General features: G+C 39.9%; 1 protein-coding gene across 3 annotated transcripts in view; it reads left to right on the top strand.

Annotated features, from left to right (window-relative positions):
* HERC3 (HECT and RLD domain containing E3 ubiquitin protein ligase 3) overlaps positions 1 to 12,516 on the top strand; it is an 87,485-nt gene extending 74,969 nt beyond the window's left edge. For 2 of the 3 annotated variants that reach the window (XM_063458641.1, XM_063458642.1), the window contains exons 16-25: positions 1,845 to 1,868; positions 1,950 to 2,039; positions 2,600 to 2,770; positions 3,304 to 3,447; positions 3,599 to 3,765; positions 5,379 to 5,445; positions 5,925 to 6,007; positions 6,663 to 6,846; positions 8,283 to 8,385; positions 11,546 to 12,516. In XM_063458641.1, the coding sequence (XP_063314711.1) occupies positions 1,845 to 1,868; positions 1,950 to 2,039; positions 2,600 to 2,770; positions 3,304 to 3,447; positions 3,599 to 3,765; positions 5,379 to 5,445; positions 5,925 to 6,007; positions 6,663 to 6,846; positions 8,283 to 8,385; positions 11,546 to 11,754 (1,242 nt within the window). In that variant the 3' untranslated portion in view covers positions 11,755 to 12,516. The remainder of the gene's footprint in view (positions 1 to 1,844; positions 1,869 to 1,949; positions 2,040 to 2,599; positions 2,771 to 3,303; positions 3,448 to 3,598; positions 3,766 to 5,378; positions 5,446 to 5,924; positions 6,008 to 6,662; positions 6,847 to 8,282; positions 8,386 to 11,545) is intronic. The other variant, XM_063458643.1, reaches the window with a different exon arrangement.
* The last annotated feature ends 10,534 nt before the right edge of the window (positions 12,517 to 23,050 follow it).

Below are 23,050 nucleotides of genomic sequence, written 5' to 3'. Positions count from 1 at the left end.
TGTTCATATAAATACTGAATAAAGTATTTATTATTGTGTATTTGTGTGCAGGGATTCTTTTTTAGTATAGTGCTCACTTGTACAGAACCTTTATATTTTAATTATTTCTTGGGTTAGGCTCAAATAATAGGGGTCCCTTGATTATGGCCATTTATGTCCCCTAGTGGAGCTCGCATTTCTTTTTGAATTGATAATTTGAAGTACTATTCACAGGCAAATAGTTAAAATCCCTTGGTAATGCAAGGGTTAATTATGTGGCTGTTGGGCAGCGCTTGCTAGTCAACTACTACTTTAAAATTTTTAAAAATAAATAAAAAGACCTGTGGGGTCAGTAAGACCCTCATATTATTAAAAGTGAGATTTTAACCCCTTAAGGACACATGACATGTGTGACATGTCATGATTCCCTTTTATTCCAGAAGTTTGGTCCTTAAGGGGTTAAACCTTTCTATGCCCTCACCTGCCATGCTGCAGGTGAAGGCATATAAACTAAATATTTAAAAGCACAGGCACCAAAAAGGCCCCATCCCTCTAGTCCATAAAACCACAACACAGAAAAAGTAATTCTGTCTTTGCTCTGTGAGGAATCTACGCAAGAATGAGACTTCAAAGACGGAAAATCCTTTATAAAGGCTTTCCCATGATTGGAATTCTCATTAGAGCGCCAACAATCATAACTCTCTGATAGGCAAGTCTCCGTAATTTCGAGACTTACTGTGGGAATTTTCCAGTCACTAGTTTTAAATATTGGGTAGATATTCCACAAGTCAGATGGGGGTATAGGGAGGTTTAAAACATCACTTGTAGTTACATGGGGCCTTATTGACCCCCATTGGGTTTTTAATCTATTTATTGTTATTTTAACATGGCTGCTGGCTAGCAAACACTGGCCAGCCACAACATAGAATGTGACGGCAGATAATAACCATCCGGCCCATCTAGTCTGCCCAATTTTCTAAATACTTTCATTAGTCCCTGGCATTATCTTATAGTTAGGATAGCCTTATGCCTATCCCACGCATGCTTCAACTCCTTTACTGTATTAACCTCTACCACTTCAGCTGGAAGGCTATTCCATGCATCCACTACCCTCTCAGTAAAGTAATACTCCCGGATATTATTTTTAAACCTTTGCCCCTCTAATATAAGACTATGTCCTCTTGTTGTGGTAGTTTTTCTTCTTTTAAATATAGTCTCCTCCTTTACTGTCTTGATTCCCTTTATGTATTTAAATGTTTCTATCATATTCCCCCCGTCTCGTCTTTCCTCCAAGCTATACATGTTAAGTTCCTTTAGCCTTTTCAATGTAACAACATAATTAACCTTCGTATTGCAGAGGGTGTTTCAACTACTTGCCAACAGGCAGCGCTAGCAGCCAGGGGCAAATAGTTAGATGTTTTTAACCTGCGCTCGGATTTAAAGCTGGTAGATAATACCGTTGGTGTACTGTAAAAAGAGCAGCATATGTTAAAAATGTTAGACATCTGTTTTCCAACTTGCGATATTAGTAAAAATGCCACTTTTTGCCCCAAGAGACTAAGCAGAAATACTCATGCCTCTACCACATTCAGGGTTATTTATTGAAGTGAGAATTCAAAGTGAAATTTTACCAGTTTGGCTTTTTTGACATTAAATTCTCTTGGAATTATTGAGTATTCTAATAGCTGAGAACACAACATATATGCATGCTTTCTTTTTTAATTATTAATGGAATTAAATGGTAGATTCACTTTACATGTTGTATTGCATGTATTTTTCATGGTAATCTGGATAATATACTGAAATTCTATATGGCAAATCATCAAGCTTTTTATTTAATTTCTTCTTTTTCTCATTTTGTATAGAAAGTTCATCCATCCATTATGCAGGTAATTTCCTTTCCATTATGTTTTCGTAACGCTGTTTTCATTATTAGTGGACATTGACACAGGAATGGAATCTTTTCACAGGATTCCGTGACTCTCTGTTCTTACCCGTTTGTGTTTGATGCCCCGGCAAAGACCAAGATGTTGCAGACGGATGCAGAGCTACAGATGCAGGTATGAAGATACAACCATCCTCTGGCTCACCAGATCTTGGTATAAACTATATAAGATGTTTCATACCCATGACTGGATAACTATTATAGATCAGCCACCTTTAACAATAGGCTGTTGAGATGGAGCACATTTGTATGTTAAAGACCCAAGTGATTATTAACATTGTAATCCTAGAATAATTCCACCATCTTACTACACATCCTGGCAAACTAGATCAGTGGTTCTCAACCCAGACCTAGTGGACCAAAAAGTGTGTATGCAATAAATGCATACACTTTTATTTGCTTTCTTAACTGTTGAGCTGGAGTGCCACCTAGTGGCATGGGATGGGTATTGCAATCCAACAGCCACATGTTGACAGAACCGCTCATTTGGTACAGTTTTTTTATTTAAAAAATTTTTTAATTACATTTTAGTCATTGTGATATTTTTTCTCGGTGCTTTGTCTCTTCTAGCTATTGTTTAACCTAAAAAGTGCCTTTAAGTTAAAATTAGTTAGAGCAAAATTACAGGACAGAGGGAATCATGACTGCTACTGTGTGCCTTCCTTCTACCTATAGGTAGCTATTAATGGAGCTAACCTGCAGAATGTCTTCATGCTACTTACTCTGGAGCCTATGCTGGCCAAGAACCCATTTTTAGTCTTGCACGTGCGCAGATCAAGCTTGGTGGCTGATGCTTTAAGGGAACTGAGTATTCACTCCGACGTGGACTTGAAGAAGCCTCTAAAGGTAGGGAGCAGTCCTCTTTGTCTTTGTCAGTTCATTGAATCCACTTAAATGGTCTATTAATAATCATCTAAAATGTTCAATCTATGTGAGCAGTTATTTTACATTCATTCATACACAGTTATAACACGAGTTACAATGATGGCTTTCCCGTAACTCGATCCATTGAGTCAATTGTTTACATACAGTAAGAGTTAAGATGCTGGACACTGCATTAAGGATTATTCAGGCCAAAATCTATCAATGCATTAGTTATATTGCTGCCCAGAATAGCTTTTTATATTATGGATTGTCAAAAAATGTGAAATCTGAACTATCAATGGACAAAAATTTTCTTAAACTCCTAAAAAAGGATAGAAAACAAGCAGCAGACTTTGCAGGAATTATTTCTCTTTTTTTTTTGCTTTTTTTCTGAAAAGTAAATAAATAAATAAGTAAAATGGATGTAAAAGTTTTAAAATTCTAGAATGATTTAGAAATTTTCACTAGGAATTTTTTGGCTGACACAAATGAAATAAATCTTAATCTTCTTCTAGGTTATATTTGATGGAGAAGAGGCTGTGGATGATGGAGGCGTCACCAAAGAATTCTTCCTTTTGCTTCTTAAAGAACTTCTGAATCCCATCTACGGAATGTTCACAGTATTCCAAGATTCCAACCTGCTCTGGTTTTCAGACATAGTAAGTATATGGTGATAAAATGCCTATCCTACCGAGCACTGTCCTTTAGAGCTTTAACATTTTAGGCTACTGATGGAAACTGTATTAACTGTTGAACCAGCTGCAGTCGATATGCAGCCTAGTAACCACTTTATAACTTTTCTCTCAATAGTGTTTTGTAGAGCACAACTGGTTTCATCTGATCGGCATTATGTGTGGACTAGCTATTTATAACTTCACTGTGGTAGATCTTCACTTCCCTTTAGTGATGTATAAAAAGTTACTGAATGTTCCAGCCACCTTAGAAGACCTTAAGGAGCTGTCCCCAACAGAAGGAAGGTAAATGTACACATGAAAGCAGAATGGATCTGTATACCAGTAAACCAACCAGGCATTTGAAAGAGATAATAGTGACTGTATCTTTAAATATAGCCAATATTCAGTGCATGGGAATAAATTGTTTATTACTAAACAACAATACCATAGAAGTACTTTTCCAGTGTTAAATCATTGTAAGCTTTCAGAACACTTTGTAACTATATTTTGTCTCTCACTCACATGATACGGAGCAATGTTCAGGCTCTTTGCTGCAAGGAATTAACAGAATGACTGACAGCCGCTTTCTTTATTGAGATTTTATCACTACATTTTGAATCAAATGTATTGGTTATTCATATGGGCCATTACGTTTTCTATGGAGCTTATTACGTTTTCCACGGCTCCATATAATGTGAGTGAGGCAGATCAAAGATTGCTATATTCATTTTTTTTTTTAAATGTTTGTCATTATTTTGTTTCATGGATTCCTTTCAATGTATCAGAGACTGGCTGTGTAAAATTACAAATACCTTATTCAGTGTTATTATTTCTTTAATATGTGTAGTCATTTGGTAATATTAGTACTTGGCTAGTGTTAATATAAGAAAGATATTTATTATACATATTTGCCTATGGACCAGCCTTCACTTTCCACTATTGAGTAGCAATTCTCTTGCGTAAAGATCAATCGTGTCAAAGGGTTTATTTACTAAATAATTGTAGTAAATTAAAAACTAATTTGTATAGTATAGGCCACGATATCTAATTTGGAAAAACTATCCAACTCTGCTATGTTCACAGCTGGACTATTTTGCTAAATTTAGCAGTTTGTTCACCACAATTTCCTGTTTAGTAAATAAACCCCTACATGTTTATAATTCTACAACTACTTTCTAGGACCGTTTATATATCATCTACAAAACCCATTTAGAAATAGTCTTATATCTGCCTTGGACCCTGCCCTTAATTTGCTCCAGCATTTTCTGCCCCTATGAAATCTCTGGCCATAATGTACAATCGGTTGCATGAGAGCATTCAGGGGTCTTTGTACAATAGTCAATTTTATTCAGAGTGTTGCCTTTTTCAAGATGCACAAATAAGGCGAACAGAGCTAATAAAGCTAGGACAATAGACAAACACGCTTTCTGCGTGAAACAGGGTAGAGCCAAAGAAATACAGTTACACAGGTAGAACCCGAACGTGTGTAAAGTATATGATATAATGTCTACATAGTAGATGATTAGCCACTAAATAAGTGCAACATTAAGGTGGATTGCATGTACTCTTAATTGTCTTGGATAAAACTTACATGAACTTTAACCCCTTCAGGACCAAATTTCTGGAATAAAAGGGAATCATGACATGTCACACGTCATGTGTCCTTAAGGGGTTAAAAAAATATTTTAATACTAATTTCCCTAGTACAGCGCTGAATCTCATTCATTAAACTGGGTTCACCTTTGAGAATTTCCAGGTTTTAGTATTCAGCCTTAGTGCCGTGGATTGTCTGGCTTGGTTAGATGTCTATGTCTAAATCCCATTGCTCTCCACTCTCAGAGAGTGCTACTATAGCCTAGCAGATCTATATGTCATTGACAATGCCATGATACTCCTTTTGTAACATTTTACTGTAGGAGCCTTCAACAACTCCTGGTCTACCCCGGAGACGATATCGAGGAAACGTTCTGCCTTAACTTCACAGTAAGGAAATCTAATTCAATTCACTTTACTTAAGTGCAATTTTGTAAGGATAACAGAAACATGGCTTACTTCAATGATAACTTATTGGGTGTACAGTAAAGAGCGAATAGTCAGGAATTAATAATAAATTTAATATTGTAGGCCACAATAGCCAATGAGAAAAAAATCCTCCACGTCAGCTAAGCTTTCAGTTGGACTATTCTGGCGCAAAAGTTAAATTCACTTTCAATTCCTAGCAATTCACAGCCTTGCTGCCATTTGTAAGTGAGTTTTTTGGTTACGGCCTGTATGCCTCCAATGCTCCATCGTTAGGATAGCAAGCACTGTGCAGTATGCGGTACTGTTATTCTTTATATATATCTCACTCAAACGCCTGTTGCAACCCATTACTCTTTTAAAATAGTGTCAATCTTTCAAAACAAAGAAGGAAAAAAAATAAGCATTTTCCTGTTTCTTAATTTTTGTTCTGTTTTTTTTAGATATGCAGAGAGAGCTATGGTTTGACCGAAACGAAGTTGTTAGTGCCTGGAGGAGACCAGATAACTGTGAAGAAAGACAACAGGTATTTTCCATGCTAAAAACCTGAAGCTGTTTTGCCGCACTATCACAGGTTGTTATGAGATGTAGCCAGACTGTAGCCAGACTGTGGTAAAAGTACCTCCAACATGCAAAGGGTCATTTAATTTGACAAGACATAAGCTGACAAGCTCCCACACTGTCACAGCAGCTCCTTCAGCTTCTGGGATTCTCTACTCTAGCCTAACCAGCAGGAAATCATTCTGCCATCACCACCTTTAATTCCTGGGGGGTAGATTTAGGCTACATGAGTAATTCAATCAAATATTGCAGTATTGTGTCATCACGCCTCTTGTAGCTGGCTAACTCTAAATATCACTGCATTGCAGGTATAGTATATCTCTTCTCTGTTTATAGTATTGAAGGAAATGTTAAAAGTCACTATTATTGTGGCTGCGCTCTAGACTATATGGAAATTGGAAATATGCACGTACAATTGCTAATCTCCTTACAGCACAGAACAGTAGGTTACGTACTATGAAAAACTATTAAAACTGTTTAAATCCTTTTCACCTCCAGATAAAATGTAAGATTTGTTTTTATTGAGCAGAGTGGATATATGAATGGGTGGTAGATATATAATATAAGTTTATGTTTACATATCCGTACTATTCTCTCTTTGTTTGTGATTGATATTGCAGGGAAGAATTTGTCAATGCCTACGTTAACTACGTTTTCAACCAGTCCGTGCAGGAATGGTACGAGGCATTCTCTACAGGCTTCCTGAAGGTGTGCGGCAGTAAAGTTCTGGAACTTTTCCAGCCATCTGAACTCAGGGCTATGGTAGTCGGGAGCAGTAATTACAACTGGCAGGAGTTGGAAGAGGTAAGCATAAGAAGGCTAATTACATGGCATGTTCTAGAGCAGAAGTAGACAACCTTTGGCAATCTAGATGCTGTGTTTTTTCTCCCATAATGCTGTAGTCCACAACACCCGGACTACCGAAGGTCTCCTACCCCTGTTCTAGAGCATGTGCTGATGATAATAGGTAATATGTTTTATTAACCTGTTCGAAATGAATATGAGTGTATGCTGGGTATATTGTAGATGTGTATTTGTTGTTTTTAGTTGTTCTGTGTAATATTTTCTTGATAAAGTCTATGGTAGAATTAGCAATGTTGGAAGACCATGAAGGAGCAGACAGGTGGTACTGAAGTGGTGGTGGTGATGCCATGTATCATTTTTTAAGTTGGGCGCCAAACAAAAGTTCAAACCTTGTTACTGGCTCAGACAACTTTTGTAGTATAAATTATCTTAGATTTGGTGACTTTTGTGTGAATTTACCTCTCTACAGAATGTCATATTGACTTTGTGACTGGTAGTAAATTGATCTCCCCAAGTGCATTTTATCTGAATGCGTAGGATTCCATGGATGGGAAAATGAAAATAAAAATGTAAAGAGACAAGTCCCCCCACATGGTCATGAATTTGTGTTAGAATTTTGCACTCCTGATAAAGAGAACAATGTTATGTAGGATGGGTTCAGAGTTCTTCTTTTTAATAACATACCTGGTTTGCATGTCTGCAGTTAATCTATATAAATTAAATATCTGATGAATGGAACTGTTAGAGGTCTTTGCTTCCTGCACACAAAAAGGTGTCAGTAAGTGACATTGGTCACTTCTGCAGGCACACAAAATGACAGAGATATTAGTGGTGTCTGCAGAACTGACTAAAGACTAGCCAGTTTGTGGTTAATGGTGGGACCTGCCACATGTTGCCTGCAAGTGATTGGTTGAGTTAATTTTCTCAATGCTTTCCTATGGACGTCAGCGTCTTCTCACTGTGATTTTCGTAGTGAGAAGCGCGGAAGCGCCTCTAGCGGCTGTCAGTGAGACTACTAAAGGGCTGGATTAACCCTATGTATACAGCTGCAGGGTTAACCAGGGGGACCTGGCACCCAGACCATTTCATTGAGCTGAAGTGGTCTGGGTGCCTATAGTGGTCCTTCAAGCTAGGTTCGTGTGCATAGGTAACAGTACCTACTCAACCACAAAACAAATTTTGGAAAGAGCTCTAGATATTTCAGCTCCAGCTTTGGTGACCTTCTTAGCAAGGATGGTGGCAGTAACAAAGCATTGAAGATGCTTGGTCCTTCATCCAAATATTACGATTCTTGTTGGGCCATATAAAAGGGGAAAAGGTCAAATGACACATCACCCAATGTAGTTTTTTTTCTAGTTGCGATGTAAATAGTATTGGAATTATTTATTGGAGACTCGAATGTGGATCTGATGTTGCGCATTTTGTGTTGTTTTTAGAGTGCAGTCTACAAAGGTGAATACTCAGCCATGCACCCGACAATGAGGATGTTCTGGGAGACATTTCACGAATTCCCACTGGAGAGGAAAAAGAGGTTTTTGTGTAAGTATATAAAATAACACATATATTTGAAGAGCTGTTATTGGAAAGCCTTAAATGGAAATAAATCTCAATGGAAACCAGCAGAATGTTGATTGTTCTTGTCTTAGAAATGTGCCACAGAAATGCAATCTATAGATGAAGTTGGAAACACCTGATGTGGAATACCAAGGTTACTTATTAAACTGGCTCCTCCTTTAATAGAGTATATTTTCTGGCTTCTGTATTGTTGTCATAACCATAATGGTTTCAGCTCCCTTAACCCAAGGTGAACAAAGGATGGATTCTTCAATATTATTTCAATATTAAAACTAGATCCATCTGCATCCTTGATGTCCAAAAATAATTATAGTCTGGAAAATAGTATATTCAGTATCGGTATCACTCTATCAGATATATTATTGAACAAGTTCACTTCCGTTTTCCTGGAAAGTGACCAAACACACTCACATAGTTCCAAGCATGTCATTTCATTCATTCTAAGTGGGACTGACCTGGAAACTTTGTCAGATCAGTCGTGTTTTCTATGCTATAAAGTGTCTGCCATGAGTAGTACTCTCCAATGTTTTTTTTTTTTTTTCTAATGCTTTATTTTTTGTTGTGCATGGAAACAGCGTATGTCATACTATGAGTAAATAGCCAGTAGCTGGTCCGGAGGACAGATGAAGTGTACATATAAGACAGCACATTTTTGTTTTATAATAAAGTAAAGACATTAAGAGCATGGCGCACATTTGAGCGGTCACCATCTTATTAAAACTCTTACATATTACATGCACCACTGTCAACAGAATATTCAATAACTGTGGGAACCAATAAGATTGCGTAAAGCAGTGTGCTCAGTTTTTCAATCGTGCAGTCAGTTTAACAACTAGCAGGTATAGCTGGAGTGAGTTATGATGCAGGGAACAAACTGAGATCAAACTGAGGTGGTATCGCAGGTTATCAAATGAGCACATGTGGTCGTTTGAGGTACAGTTAACGCGTAAGTCCACTGGACCACGGGGCGCACTAGCGTTAATGCAGGGGTACTCCACATTAGGAATAGTGTTTGTCTTGGGATGAAATATAAGGGAACACAATAAACATAATGTAACTCCGATAGCAGAAAACTGAAAACATAAAAAGCAATGCAAAGGCATCTGGGTATGCAGCTGCTGCCGCTGCCTGAGCAAGACTAGGAATATAGGTTCAGTCCCCTGATGATCCGATTCCTGCCAGCGGCAGGGTTGATGCGTGTGCAGGAGAAGCCGGGAAGTATGCTTTAGCGGCACAGAATATCTGGTCTTCCTCCATCTCCAAGCTTGTATGAGGGCTATCTTGGCCCGGGTAGGCGGGCATCTTTGCAACTGGGAGCTTGCTTTGCACTGTCTCCCTGAGGAGGCACATTCCGTTCTAATGGCTTGTTGATGTGTGCAACCTTACGCCGTTCTGTCAGAGAAGCTTGGGTACGCTCCTTTAATATCTGCCAAAAGCTTTGGAATATTGCATCCAGGCGTTGCAAGGTGAAGTCAGTTGAGTGACATTGATGCCTTCAGGGCGCTTGTAGGCCCTGTTTGATGGATGATAGGTCAGTCGTTATCTTGATTACCCATTGCGGGCTATGTGTTGCTTAATTTACACGTGGAGTACAGAGTAGATAAGGTAGTTAGCTCCAGTGTGTCCAGTGGGGACTGGGATTTCCCCCACCGGTCCAGAGGTGGGGGGTTGGTAGGAGTATAGCTGGGCTAAACCGGGGTCTAAGGAGTGAGGAGATCGGCTGCCTCTCCCAAGCTCCGTCCCCAGTAGGCTGCAACAGAGAGACACGGTATCCAGCGGGCTAGCTGTTCTTTAACCAAGGGATATCACCTCATATGTAGTAAAACATTTAGGAGCTCAGGCACAGCACGTCTGCTCTGCATGGAAGCCTGGCTCCGCCCCAGTACTCTCCAATATTAAAGACAAATTATACCAAAAAGAAAAAGCATTTTGATATGCAGAATGACAGTCTACAACAAAATGCTGTTTTTGATCACACACTCCTGCAGGTTCTAACAGCCAATTACCAGAACAGGATTTGAGAAATTCTAGATTAAATAGAATGTGCAATAAAGGAAGTTTAAACATTGGAACTCTCTTTACAGTAAATGTCCAAGGAGAATGTTTGTCATGCGCGTGAACAAAGTGATTTAACTGCTAAGTGGCAGAGAATTGAGAAGTGAGAGTGCAGGAGGATGATCTATACACCAACACTGCTTAATTAAGCTAAAGTTGTTTTGGTGCCTACTGTATCCCTTTAAGAAAATATATGCTTTAGGATACATTGTAAACACCTGTGTACAGGTTGCTCATGAAAGTCCTGAAGCATGATTTTTTTTCAAAGTATGCTTAATGATATAAGTAATATGAGCCTTTTTTTTTTATATAAGAAGTGTGCTAGGAAGGCACAATGGCTGCCCCCAACAGGTTAGTTTTGGTATCATTCAGCTGCTACCAGTGGTGTATCCTGGTTTTGTGCTGCCCTAGGCATTTTTACCTCCCCCCAGCCTCCTTACCTTTGGGAATGCTGGGGGGGTCTCTTTCTCCCTGGTGGTCCCGTGGCTGCTATGTTGGGATGCTGGGCTGGGCGGGTGGGCGGCGCGCGAGGGAGCACTTCCTCTGAGCTGTCTACTCAGCTCCCTCGCGCACCACCCGCAGAGTGAGGCTGGGAGCCGGAAGATGACGTCATATTCCGGCTCCCAGCCTCACTCTGCGGTGCGCGAGGGAGCTGAGCAGACAGCTCAGAGGAAGTGCTCCCTCGCCAGCCGCCCACCCCAGCATGTCAGTTAGCTGCAAGGCTAACAAGGCATTTGCCCTGGGCATTTGGGGGGGGCATTTTTTGCCGCCCCCTGGAAAATGCCGCCCAAGGCAAATGCCTTGTTAGCCTCGCGGCTAAAACGTCCCTGGCTGCTACTAAAGTGTACAACAACGGCATAAATATAGACACTAGAATATCTGCATATTTTCATATAATCAAGCACCATATATCTGTGTTTATTTCTCTGTAAGCTACATAGCAATGTACAAGATCAAATGGCTTTCATCAAATTAATAGTGTTTATTTCAAGTGGGTTCCCCTTACAAAACTATCAAGCATGTACTGTAAAATTCATATACTAACCATTTCACTGTAATCTTTCTCTAGTATTTCTCACCGGCAGTGACCGCATCCCTATTTATGGCATGTCAAGCCTACGCGTTATCATCCAGCCTGTATCGAGTGGAGAGGATCACCTCCCTGTAGCTCACACGTGTTACAACATTTTGGACCTCCCAAAATACAGCAACAAAGAAACTCTCAGAGTCAGACTCACCCAAGCTATTGATCATTACGAGGGCTTCAGCTTAGTGTGAGACAGCCTTGTGTTCCGCATCCAGCTTCTGCAAACATGCACTTTAACTCCCAGTGTAAAAATGCACCCCGTGTTCTGTATTTTAAATGCACCCGTTTCTATTTTTATAAATGAATCAATCAAAAAATGTGAAAAGAAGCTCCCATTACGGTCTTCTGACATTGGGAAGCATAAATTGTTTGTTTATTTTTATATTTCTGATTGTCTGTGATTTATTATTTTTTTTAAATGTTTGTTGTTCTTTTAATTTTACCCTTTATTTTATTAATTTATGTGCTTTTTCTCCACCATAGAAGGGAGCTGTCAGTGTCTTGTATTAAAACTGACAATACGCAACGATTGTTCTATTTGTTAGTGAATGTATGGGAGACTGTTCTAGTTTCCACATGATCCAGCTGAATTTACAATGTTACAGGAAATTGCAGTATTTAAAACTAAGCCATTACATTGACGACATATTCAATGAATGACTGACTCATGGCAAACAAATTCCAAATGTGCAGACAATACCTGGTGTAACAGCTTCCGAAACTCTCACTGTGATCTCAACAGACAGAATGTCATGGAGTTTTTAACTTTAACAAAGTTAATCAAAAACAAAAAAGCATAAATTGTCTGCAGAAACAAAGAAACCTCAAAAGAAGGTAAATGTGTATCTAATTAAAATATTACATTTTGTTTTAAATTCTTAAAACCGTAACAACTGGAAATAAAATGTAAAAAGAGAATTGCTGATCACCAATAGAACTATTAAAGCAAACAATTCTACTAATTATATGATGATACATTAAATCTAAAGATATTTGTGCAAATCCGATACCTTTTACAATTTGGATCCTGGAGTATGTGTGTTTTATTATGAAACTTTAAACTCTGTAACTCCACCTAAAGCAGTGCCATTGGGGCATCATTAGCCAGTCTTGAACAAGAATCTGGGCTGGTTAATGTTGATTCTGTGCATATTTCTATGTACAGTGTTGCATTCTGCTGAGAGGTGACTCTCTCAGGCATTACATTGTGATCAGCTTGCGGCTCCTACAGCTCCACCAAAGCCAGATTTCGTCACTGCCATGGAGACTGGCCCCTCTGTGCCTCGTAGGAGCAAAGAATTAAAAACTGCTTTGCCTCATTACTGGAGAGTGGTGCCAGAGTACTCCTGACATCATAACCACTACTGCAGGCTGTAGTGGTTATGGTTCTTGGAGTAATCCTTTACATCGCTTTTTTTCCAATTGATATGAGTTAGAAACCTTTTAGTTTACGCTTAGTGTTAATTCACTGTTTCTTTTTACTTTGTTTTATTTTGGGGTGCTTTTGTTTTTAGAAAAAAATTGTATTACTTTAATTAGATACTCATTTTATCTCTAGTAGGGGTTTCTTGGTTTATAAATATATCAGCTTTAGGGTTTAAAGCCCTTATTGTTCCCTTTTCATATCGTCTATTGAATTTCATTGTATCTGTCATTCGTCATGGAATTCCTCGTTGTTAATGATATGCGATCTACATATTTGGATCAGGTACGGCCACTGTCCTCTTTAAGTGGCCTTATTCTGAAGGACATCTAAAACCGATAACTGTTTACCTTTGCTAAATTGATCTATTGCAATATAATGAAAGTGTATGATTCAACATTTCATGCTCCGTTTTTTAGTTCCCTTTGTCAATATATCATGCTTTTGAAAAATGTGATGGATGCAAACATGAGACTTAGCACCCACACAATCTATGCAAGCAGCTATCCAGTTGAATGGATTGTATTGCTCATATTCTCTGTGGTGCAAAAGCTTTAACCCTTCCAGAACCAAAGAACTGTTATTCAAAAATGCTTAATTTCATTCTTTCAGTTTACAAAAGGCCGTAGTGGATGTTAACGCATTCCTTACCATCTAAGAACTAGACAACAAAAGTGCAAAAATATTGCAGTGCCTTTTAAAATAAATTTACTTTAAACTTGTTCAATTAGAAATCTGCTTGATTACTTACATTACGTGTCTAAATTAAGACTTTGAGGCAGTGACGGCTTTTAGGTAGAGCTCCCTTTGCAAAGCATCTTGGGAATTACCGTTTGGCAGCACAGGGTCATTTATCTTCAGGCCTGGTTTAAATGCATAAAAGCACACAAAATGGTGAAATCTTAATTGTTGTAAAGCAGGCAGTTTTGACCTTTTAGCTTTTTCTTAAATATAATTTTACAAGATTTATATCCATTTTTTCCCGTTTCATTACATTGTTACATACATTACACTTATTACATATATGCTCAAAGAGGTCAATTAACCCCTTAAGGACCAAACTTCTGGAATAAAAGGGAATCATGACATGTGTGACATGTCATGATTCCCTTTTATTCCAGAAGTTTGGTCCTTAAGGGGTTAAGCATGGCTGCCTGCCTACACATTCACAAGAAAAGTACGTCTATAACAACCCTTTAACGTTATTGATTAGAAAATACCGGTATTTTTGTAGGACACATATGTAATGTTCCTTTAAGTAATCAGTTCCCATATCTTATATATGATTGGTACTTATAATGTGGAACTGTCGTTTTGACTGTGTACTGTGTTGGCTCTATATTGAGGTTTACCTACTGCATGGGGTGCCTAAATGGTAGATCCCCAGTTTTAAAACTACATCTTCCATGATGCTTTGCCATTCTAAAGGAACCCAAAAGTCATACAAAGCATTATGGGAGTAATGTTGTAGTTCTACAGCATCTGGGGATTTACCTTTTGGGTACCCCTGTCCTACCGTTTAGGATTGAAATGCTTTATGTCTGATGTTTATAATTAAATGAACTCTCCAAGCATCATAGCTACTGCAGCCTGTTGAATAGTCTATTGTTCTGCTTATGATCCTGTGACATTGTGGGAGCAGTTCACCTAGTGTTTTGTCAAACGAGAGAATTCCTGGAATCCAACGCCCATCTCTGAAATTGCAAAGTGAAATTTCACTTCCTCTTTATCCAAAAATTTCTAAGGCATGAATGCACTTTATGTGCAAAGAGAGGCTATGAACTCTGTTGTATATGTTAAATCACCTATGGGGTGAATTGATGCAACCGTGGTCCTTATTGGTTCCACAAATTGATACAGAGATTTAATTGCATCAAAAGTGCAGCAATAATTCAGAGACACCATATACCCCAGTACTCAGTCTTTTCATTGCACAGCAAGAGCATGCAGTACATGTTCACATCATAAAGACTTTAGGACAGATAATGAAGAAGTGAAATGTTACTGTGAATTAAAATGATATGCTGGGGGAGGGGAGACTAGGGATGCCAATATATCAGTTGTTGTGTTTTTGTCAACCCTCTTAAAATATTGTGAAAGCAACCAGAAGGACTGCACGTATAGCTTAATAAAACTATAGCCATTACTATAAACTGCAGTAGTTATGGTGCCCCTTTAAAGGGAGGTTTGTCATGCTGCATCTTGAAAATAATAAACATCTAGTTACAGTATAATTTTAATATTGCTAAATTCATTGGAGTGTTTTTTAAAGGGACCCCCTAAAATAACCCACTCCATCTCATTGAAGTGGTCTGGGTGCAGGGCGCCATTAGTTTTAACCCCTTAATGTAAAACATTGCCGTTTGGAAGTACGACCAGAGGCTCTTCCACTGTGAGAAAAGAGTGAAAGTTGTTTCTTGCAGTGAACCTCCATTTTACTGGAGAAGCACATGCGCTTTTCGTCCCCAATGCTCCGCTATGACGATGTTTAGAAGCGCCAGCGTGACATCACAGGAGGCAGATTGAGTGGCTGCAGGGATTCTATGTTATAGAAAAAAGTTAATATCCTTTATTCCTGTTTTTATATAGAGTTGGATGGGGGTGGGGGTTAATCTAAATGAAGAGAACACCATAGCATTATGAATACAGTTTTGTATTCCTATGGTTATAGTGTTCCTTTAAGATATTGTTGTTTATTTGACAAACCAGGAATTGTGGACAATTCATTTGGTGTCTCTGAATTATTGCTGCATTTTTAATGCAATTAAATCTCTGTATCAATTTGTGGAACCAATAAGGACCACGGTTGCATCAATTCACCCCATAGGTGATTTAACATATACAACAGAGTTCATAGCCTCTCTTTGCACATAAAGTGCATTCATGCCTTAGAAATTCTTGGATAAAGAGGAAGTGAAATTTCACTTTGCAATTTCAGAGATGGGAGAACAATCAATTCTACAGTATTAAAGTGTTCCAAGCCTCACTCATTTTAAACAGATAGAGATCACATGAAGTGTTTTCCAGTGTAAATTGTGTAATGAAGATTAAAACAAAAAAAAGTGCTTTTCCATGCAAAATTTTTGTGCATTTCTGTTATTGTTCAACATTTCTGTGCGCTAAAAATGCCTAATGTTACTTGTGTGCTAACGAAGACAGCAGCGTCTGGACAATGAACACACTTTCTTCAATGCACCACCCTGAGAAGACAAGACAGATCTGTGCCCCCGAATCCTAGATCATATCCTGCGCTTCTATATCACTAGAGATAGAGCTTAGAATTGAACCTCCCATTTAGTTTAACATTGGTAAATCTGTGACTTAGGTGGAGCAAAAGGATTTTTTTTTTTCTCCTAAGACATAAACCATTTTGTTAATCAAATGGCGTTAAATAAAGTGTGTTTTCTTCTTAATCATTGGCAATGGATATGGGAGCTACTAAGCCATAGCCATACACTATTAGCATTAGATGCTAACTGTCAAAGAGTAGTCGGCTCTCTTTGGGTGGAATGGGTACATTAACATACAAAATGTTCTCCATTCCCGTACTATTTAATGAATGCTCTCTGCATTTACAAAGGTTGAGTTCTGCACAAGAGACTAATCAGAAGAGACTTGCCAGGGGCAACTATGCCTACAGTGATATTTGCCTTTGAGAGTCCGCTCAACAGGAGTGTGATCGGACCATGATATTAAACTAATCGTACATTCTATGATTTGGTCGATATGGGAACCAGACAGGATAAACCGATCAATCCCTGAGTAAGAGTTGTGAGCTGGAGAACAGAATGTATATTCCCTATCCCAGGATGAAAAAAAATATTTATTGCCAGAACTACAATACCTTCCCCGCACACTGCAAATTCCACTGCAGAAAGTATATTTACAACATCCACAATACTTAAAGGACCACTATAGTGCCAGGAAAACATACCAGTTTTCCTGGCACTATAGTGCCCTGAGGGTGCCCCCACCCTCATGGCCCCCCTCCCATCAGGCTCTAGGGGGTGGAAGGGGTTAAATTTACCTCTTTCTCCAGCACCGGGCGGGGAACTCTCCTCCATATCGGCTGAATGCACAGGCGCGGCAAGAGCCACGTGCGCATTCAGTCAGTCCATAGGAAAGCATCCTCAATGCTTTCCTATGGACGCTGGCGTCTTCTCACGGTGAAAATCACAGTGAGAAGCGCCTCTAGCGGCTGTCAATGAGACAGCCACTTTAGAGGCTGGATTAACCCAAATTTAAACAGCAGTTTCTCTGAAACTGCTATGTTTATAGAAGAAAGGGTTAATCCTAGCTGGACCTGGCACCCAGACCACTTCATTAAGCTGAAGTGGCCTGGGTGCCTATAGTGGTCCTTTAACAAGATTCATTTGGAACAATAAAAAGTGTGAGTAGTCTTAGAACTGCTTATAAAGCCGCTTTCATAAGTCATGTCTCTATACCAGCGTTTCCCAATTAGGGTTCCGCAAGAACAAAATTGGGCTTGCTTGGTGATTTGCCCGTCGGGTGGCCCAAGCATTTAGGGCTACCCGATGGGTGTAGCTACACAGGGGACCGGTCAGGCCCCTTGGGCGTCTTAGACCACGATCTGACCCTTGTTATATGGGATGCTGGGAGGAAGTGACAGCACTTTCTCTCAGGCAGAGCTCGCTGGCTGGAGGGAGAGAGTGCGCAGCGGAGAGTGAGTAGATGCTGACCTGGCACACCATCCTCAGCCAGCAGCCTGCAGCACTGAAGGAAGAAAAAAAAAGGTAAGTTAAACATACGTGTGTGTGTGTGTGTGTGTGTACCTGTGTCAGTGTGTGTTTCTGCTAATGTGTGTGAATCTGGGTGTGTATGTGTCAGTTTGTGCATCTGTGTGTCAAGGTGTGTGTATGTGTCAGTGTGTGTATGTATGTGCCATTGTGTGTATCTGTGTGCCCCTATGGGCCAGTGGGTGTATCTGTGTGTCAGATACACACACACCTTGAGACACAGATACACACTGTGTATCAAGCTGTGTGTATCTGTGTAACACTATGTGCCAGTGTGTCAGATACATACACAGATACACACTGTGTGCAAGTGTGTCAGACACACACTGACACACAGATACAAACACTGGCACTGGTTTTGGTAAAGCCTGTCAGACAGAGCTAGGAAAAGAGTTGACACAGCGGGAGTGGAATTGCTCATTTTTACCCCATAAGGGGCTTACATCCTGTCTCTCAAAAATCAAATTACAGTGCGAAATATAATGGAAAAAATGTATCTAGTGTTCTAAAATATGTTGGAGGTGTTTTAAGGAAGAGTGTAGCATGTACCACATTTGGTTGACATGTTTGGTCCTGCAGCCCTACTGGTCTATGGTTGCCCAGATCTTGAACTCCAACCACAACCGGAGATTTATATTCTATTTATGCTATCACAAGATATGAATATTACATCTTAAATTGACTTGCCAAGTATTGACAGCAGCTAACACGCGGATAGCCAGGCTAAGGATATCTAGTAAAGTCCCCTCACATCAAGACCTCCTTAACAAGATTACACTAAACTGGACATACGAAGGTCTGGCGGAAAGTAACATTCCTTTGTAATAATGTAGTTCGACTCCCGAACGGGTACCTCATTAGAACCCTGGAATATCGATTAAAATACGTGCAAAATCACAAAGGAAATAATTGAGGGCTTCCCCTGGGTAGCCGCCATTTCGAGTAACCAAACACAAGTGTTTGAAAGGATGGCGGCCATTTTGTATCCCAAATGCAGGCAGCGGTACTTAGTCGTTGAGTGCCTGGAACCCTTTTCGGAGTTTATCCCTGGACGGAGACCAACCGCACCAGTTTCCATGAAAATGTTTTGAGCTTTCACCTCATGGGCGGCCAGCCGGTCAGAACTTTACCCCAGTGGCGATTCTATTGAACCAAACGGATCTGAGCGCTATTTGGCCAAGTTGGGCGCTCAGATCAGGGCTATCCGGGGATATGACACTTGTAGGATTCCTGTTAATATTGGGGGTACTTTTGGGGGATTGTATAAATATTATGTATCTTTCTCTGTAAATGAGATAATTGAGCTTTAGTTTTCAGACTCAATTATCTCCCAGACACAGAGACGCCAGGGAGTGGCTTGTTATGTTTCTGTATGAAGACCCCCTGTTGGGGTCTGTGTGTAAATTGAGAGTGTTTGGCCTGAATAAACCAGACGACTCCCAGAGCTATGTCTCGCCTAGTTACTGGGGGGGATACGAGCTCAATCACACAACGGATCCAGTCTGGCTGAGAGGGTAAAAAAAAAAAGCGGAGGTAACCAGTTGGGTTACCCGGAGTCCGCTACAGAAGGTATGTCACTTAAGACCGAACATACATACGAAACATGCAAAGGATCTGTGCGGCATATTTGTATCAGATTACAAGATAGGCCCCATTAGATATTGTGGTTAAACCATGAAACCTCTAAAAACCGGCTAGGGGAGATACTCACACTCCTATAATAATCCTATAAGAATAACTCCAGATCAGTGCACACGGGCAATAATGTACTGACCACCTGTTGTTGAGTAGTTAACAATGCTGTACCCACAATACCTTATCCTATCTACACCCTGGTGTTATGGCCTCATATTAACTTGCATAATGCTTTAACTGAGAAGGCATTATTTCCCTTGTATATATTGTTGTGAACTCTACAAATGTATATCCTTGAAAAGTGGAGTTCACTTTCCTAGTTCAGCAAGGCAATATATGATTTAAAGCTGGTATATATTTTGTAGAAGTGAGATTTTGAGTTGCTACTAAAACAGGTGAAACATGGGGGTCTTCATACAATTACACACAAACTCCTCCCCTGTGCCTGGGAGATAATGGAGTCAGGAACTGTACAAACCCGCTCTCTCAGGTACAAAAAACCCATAAAATTTTAAAACACCCCACAAACACTTTGTATTTTTCAGAAGGGGTTAAGTGATTGCATGTAAGGTGAGAGCTTACAACCCAAGTTCCTCTTTAAAGCTGGGGATGCCAGCCACTCTTCCAGGTGTGAGAAGTCACGCACAAGTGGCCTGGAAGTCTGGCTTCAGCACAAACTAACTCTCCATTTGCCATATGTCTCGATTGCCTCTTAGATAGGAAGTCATTTGACATGTTAATGGTCATTAGCTTTCAAGAACAAAAAGAAACCCTTGTGTTTCAGTATCAGATCCAAAAGAGATATTAATACCCACCCACAGATCAATACTCAAGCCTCATTTTTATCATATTTAGAATGGGACAAGCACAATCTTCCAATCAAGCCCAAACATGATTTGCAAACAACGGTAGAAAACCCCAGCATGATGACCTGAAAACAATAAGCAGGCAAGGGAGTGGGCACATGTGGGCATGGTATTCAGTGACGGTGTTCCGTCACACGCTGTGTCTTTAAGACCACAATATTTAGTGCAAATATAAAACACTTCTGTGCAAAACTGCAATACATACACAAAGTGCAAAAAAAAAGCCCTTTTATAGCACTTGTGCTACATTAGATGTAAAGTGCAAAGTGCAGTGAGAAGATGTGCAGAAATAATTACAAACACTTCTCAAAAAAAAAAAAAAAAAAAAACCTTTCCTCAAACCCACTCAGAGGGATTCCACACTACACCCTGTTCCAATTATTATACAAATTATATTTAAGTGTCACAAAGATTAAATATTTTGTTTTTCAGTTTAACTCATGGATGGCATTGTGTCTCAGGGCTCTTTTGATCACTGAAAACAATCTCAGACACCTGTGATAATTAGATTGCCAGGTGAGCCCAATTTAAGGAAAAACTATTAAAGAAGGGTGTTCCACATTATTAAGCAGAGCACCATTTTCATGCAATATGGGGAAGAAAAAGGATCTCTCTGCTGCCGAAAAGAGTGACATAGCCTTGGACGAGGTATGAAAACATTAGCTATTTCACGAAAACGTAAGCGTGATCATCACACTATTAAGAGATTTGTGGCTGATTCAGAGCACAGACGGGTTGGTGCAGATAAAGGCACATTGAGGAAGATTTCTGCCAGATCCATGCATCGGATGAAGAGAGCAGCTGCTAAAATACCATTACATAGCAGCAAACAGATATTTGAAGCTGCTGGTGCCTCTGGAGTCCCACGGACATCAAGGTGTAGAGTCCTCCAGAGTCTTGCAACTGTGCATAAACCTACTATTCGGCCACCACTAACCAATGCTCACAAGCAGAAAGGGCTGCATTGGACAGAAAAATACATGAAGACTAATTTTCAAACAGTCCTGTTCACTGATGAGTGCTGTGCAACCTTGGATGTTCCAGATGGATGGAGTAGTGGATGGTTGGTGGACGGCCACCCTGTTCCAACAAGGCTGCAACGTCAGCAAGGCGGTGGAGGAGTCATGTTTTGGGCCGGAATCATGGGAAGAGAGCTGGTCGGCCCCTTTAGGGTCCCCAAAGATGTAAAGATGACCTCTGCAAAGTATGTGAAGTTTCTGACTGACCACTTTCTTCCCTGGTATAGAAGGAAGGAAGAACTATGCTTTCTGTAATAAAATCATCTTCATGCATGACAATGCACCATCTCATGCTGCAAAGAATACCTCTGCATCAATGGCTGCTATCGGGATAAAAGGAAAGAAAGTCATGGTGTGGCCTCCATCCTCTCCTGACCTCAATCCTATTGAGAACCTTTGGAGCATCCTCAAGCAAAAGATCTATGAGGGTGGGAGGCAGTTTACATCCAAACAGCAACTCTTGGAGGCTATTCTGACATCTTGCAAACAAATTCAAGCAGAAACTGTCCAAAAACTCACAAGTTCAATGGATGCAAGACTTGTGAAGTTGCTATCAGGGGTCATATGTTAACATGTAACGTGACCTGTTAAAATGTTTAAAAAGTTACAGTGTTCTTATAAGTTTGATTGAATAGCTTTTAATTTCAGTAAATATGCTGCAAACAACAAATGACAATTTCCTGTCTTTACAACCTATAAAGTGTTTTGAAACTTACTGTGCGTAATAATTTGGAAAAGTGCATTGTAAGTTTTTTAGGTTTAAAAAAAAAAAAAAATACTGTTATCATTAGGAGGTTTGTTCAATACAATTTGAATTGTACTATTAATAGTTGATAACATGAGAATTATGCTGACTTATTTACATCAATTATTTAGGTAAATGAGAAAAATATCATGTGCATAATAATTTGGAACAGGATGTATGTAGTTAGATATCCTTTCATGGAGTAAAAGAGGGCACAGGAGGGAATCAAAAGAAGAACACAGAAGTGGAGGGGGCTAAAGAGGGCACAGGAGGGGAGGTATCAAAAGAAGGAAGAGCTGGGGGAGTGGGCAAAAAAAGGGCACAGGCAGGTAGGGGTGCTAAAGAAAGTACAGAAAGTACAGGAGCTAAAGAGGGCACCTGAGGGGAGTGGGCAAAAAAAATGGCGCAGAAGTTGAGAAGGCTAAAAAGGGCACGGAAGGTAGCTAAAGAAGGGCACAGGATGGAGGGGCGGCTAAAGAGGGCACCGGAGAGAAGGGGACAAAAGAAGGGCAGAGGAGAGAGGGAAAATAAATGCACGAGAGGTGGGGCAAAAGAAAGGCAAAGAAGGGCACAAGGACAGGCTGGGAAAAAAACTCATACAGTGGGCCTGGGGGAGCACAAAGACACAGAAAAGCTGTGGGGGAAAGACACATTAAGGGTTTGGGGGAGAAACAGACACACAAAGGGTAAAGAAAGAGGCATGCCGGCCGCAGCAGCCAACCAGCCACAGTAATTAAGGTGAGAAGTGCCAGAATGGGGTGAATGGGGGCCAGAGAGACCCCTCTCCCGGACCCATTAGATTTCAGTGTAGTCTCTAATGGGACCTTGAGGGGGACTCTTTCTAACATATAGTTTACAAATGTGTGCAGTAAATATTCTTAAACATATTGACCAGCTACTGGTGTCAAATGCTCTAGGTGTGCCCCTGTGTGCTCGAGCTAGAGGTCCGCTAGAGGAGAGAAAGAGACACAGATATATATTGAATGCAGGCAAACAAAAGTATTATTTTGCACATTGCCCATCACTGCCCACTACAGGATAA

The sequence above is a fragment of the Pelobates fuscus genome, chromosome 6 (genome assembly GCF_036172605.1).
Source record: "Pelobates fuscus isolate aPelFus1 chromosome 6, aPelFus1.pri, whole genome shotgun sequence".
Lineage (NCBI taxonomy): Eukaryota > Metazoa > Chordata > Amphibia > Anura > Pelobatidae > Pelobates > Pelobates fuscus.
Note: the sequence above shows the minus strand (reverse complement) of the source record. Positions and strands in the feature narration are given on the sequence as shown.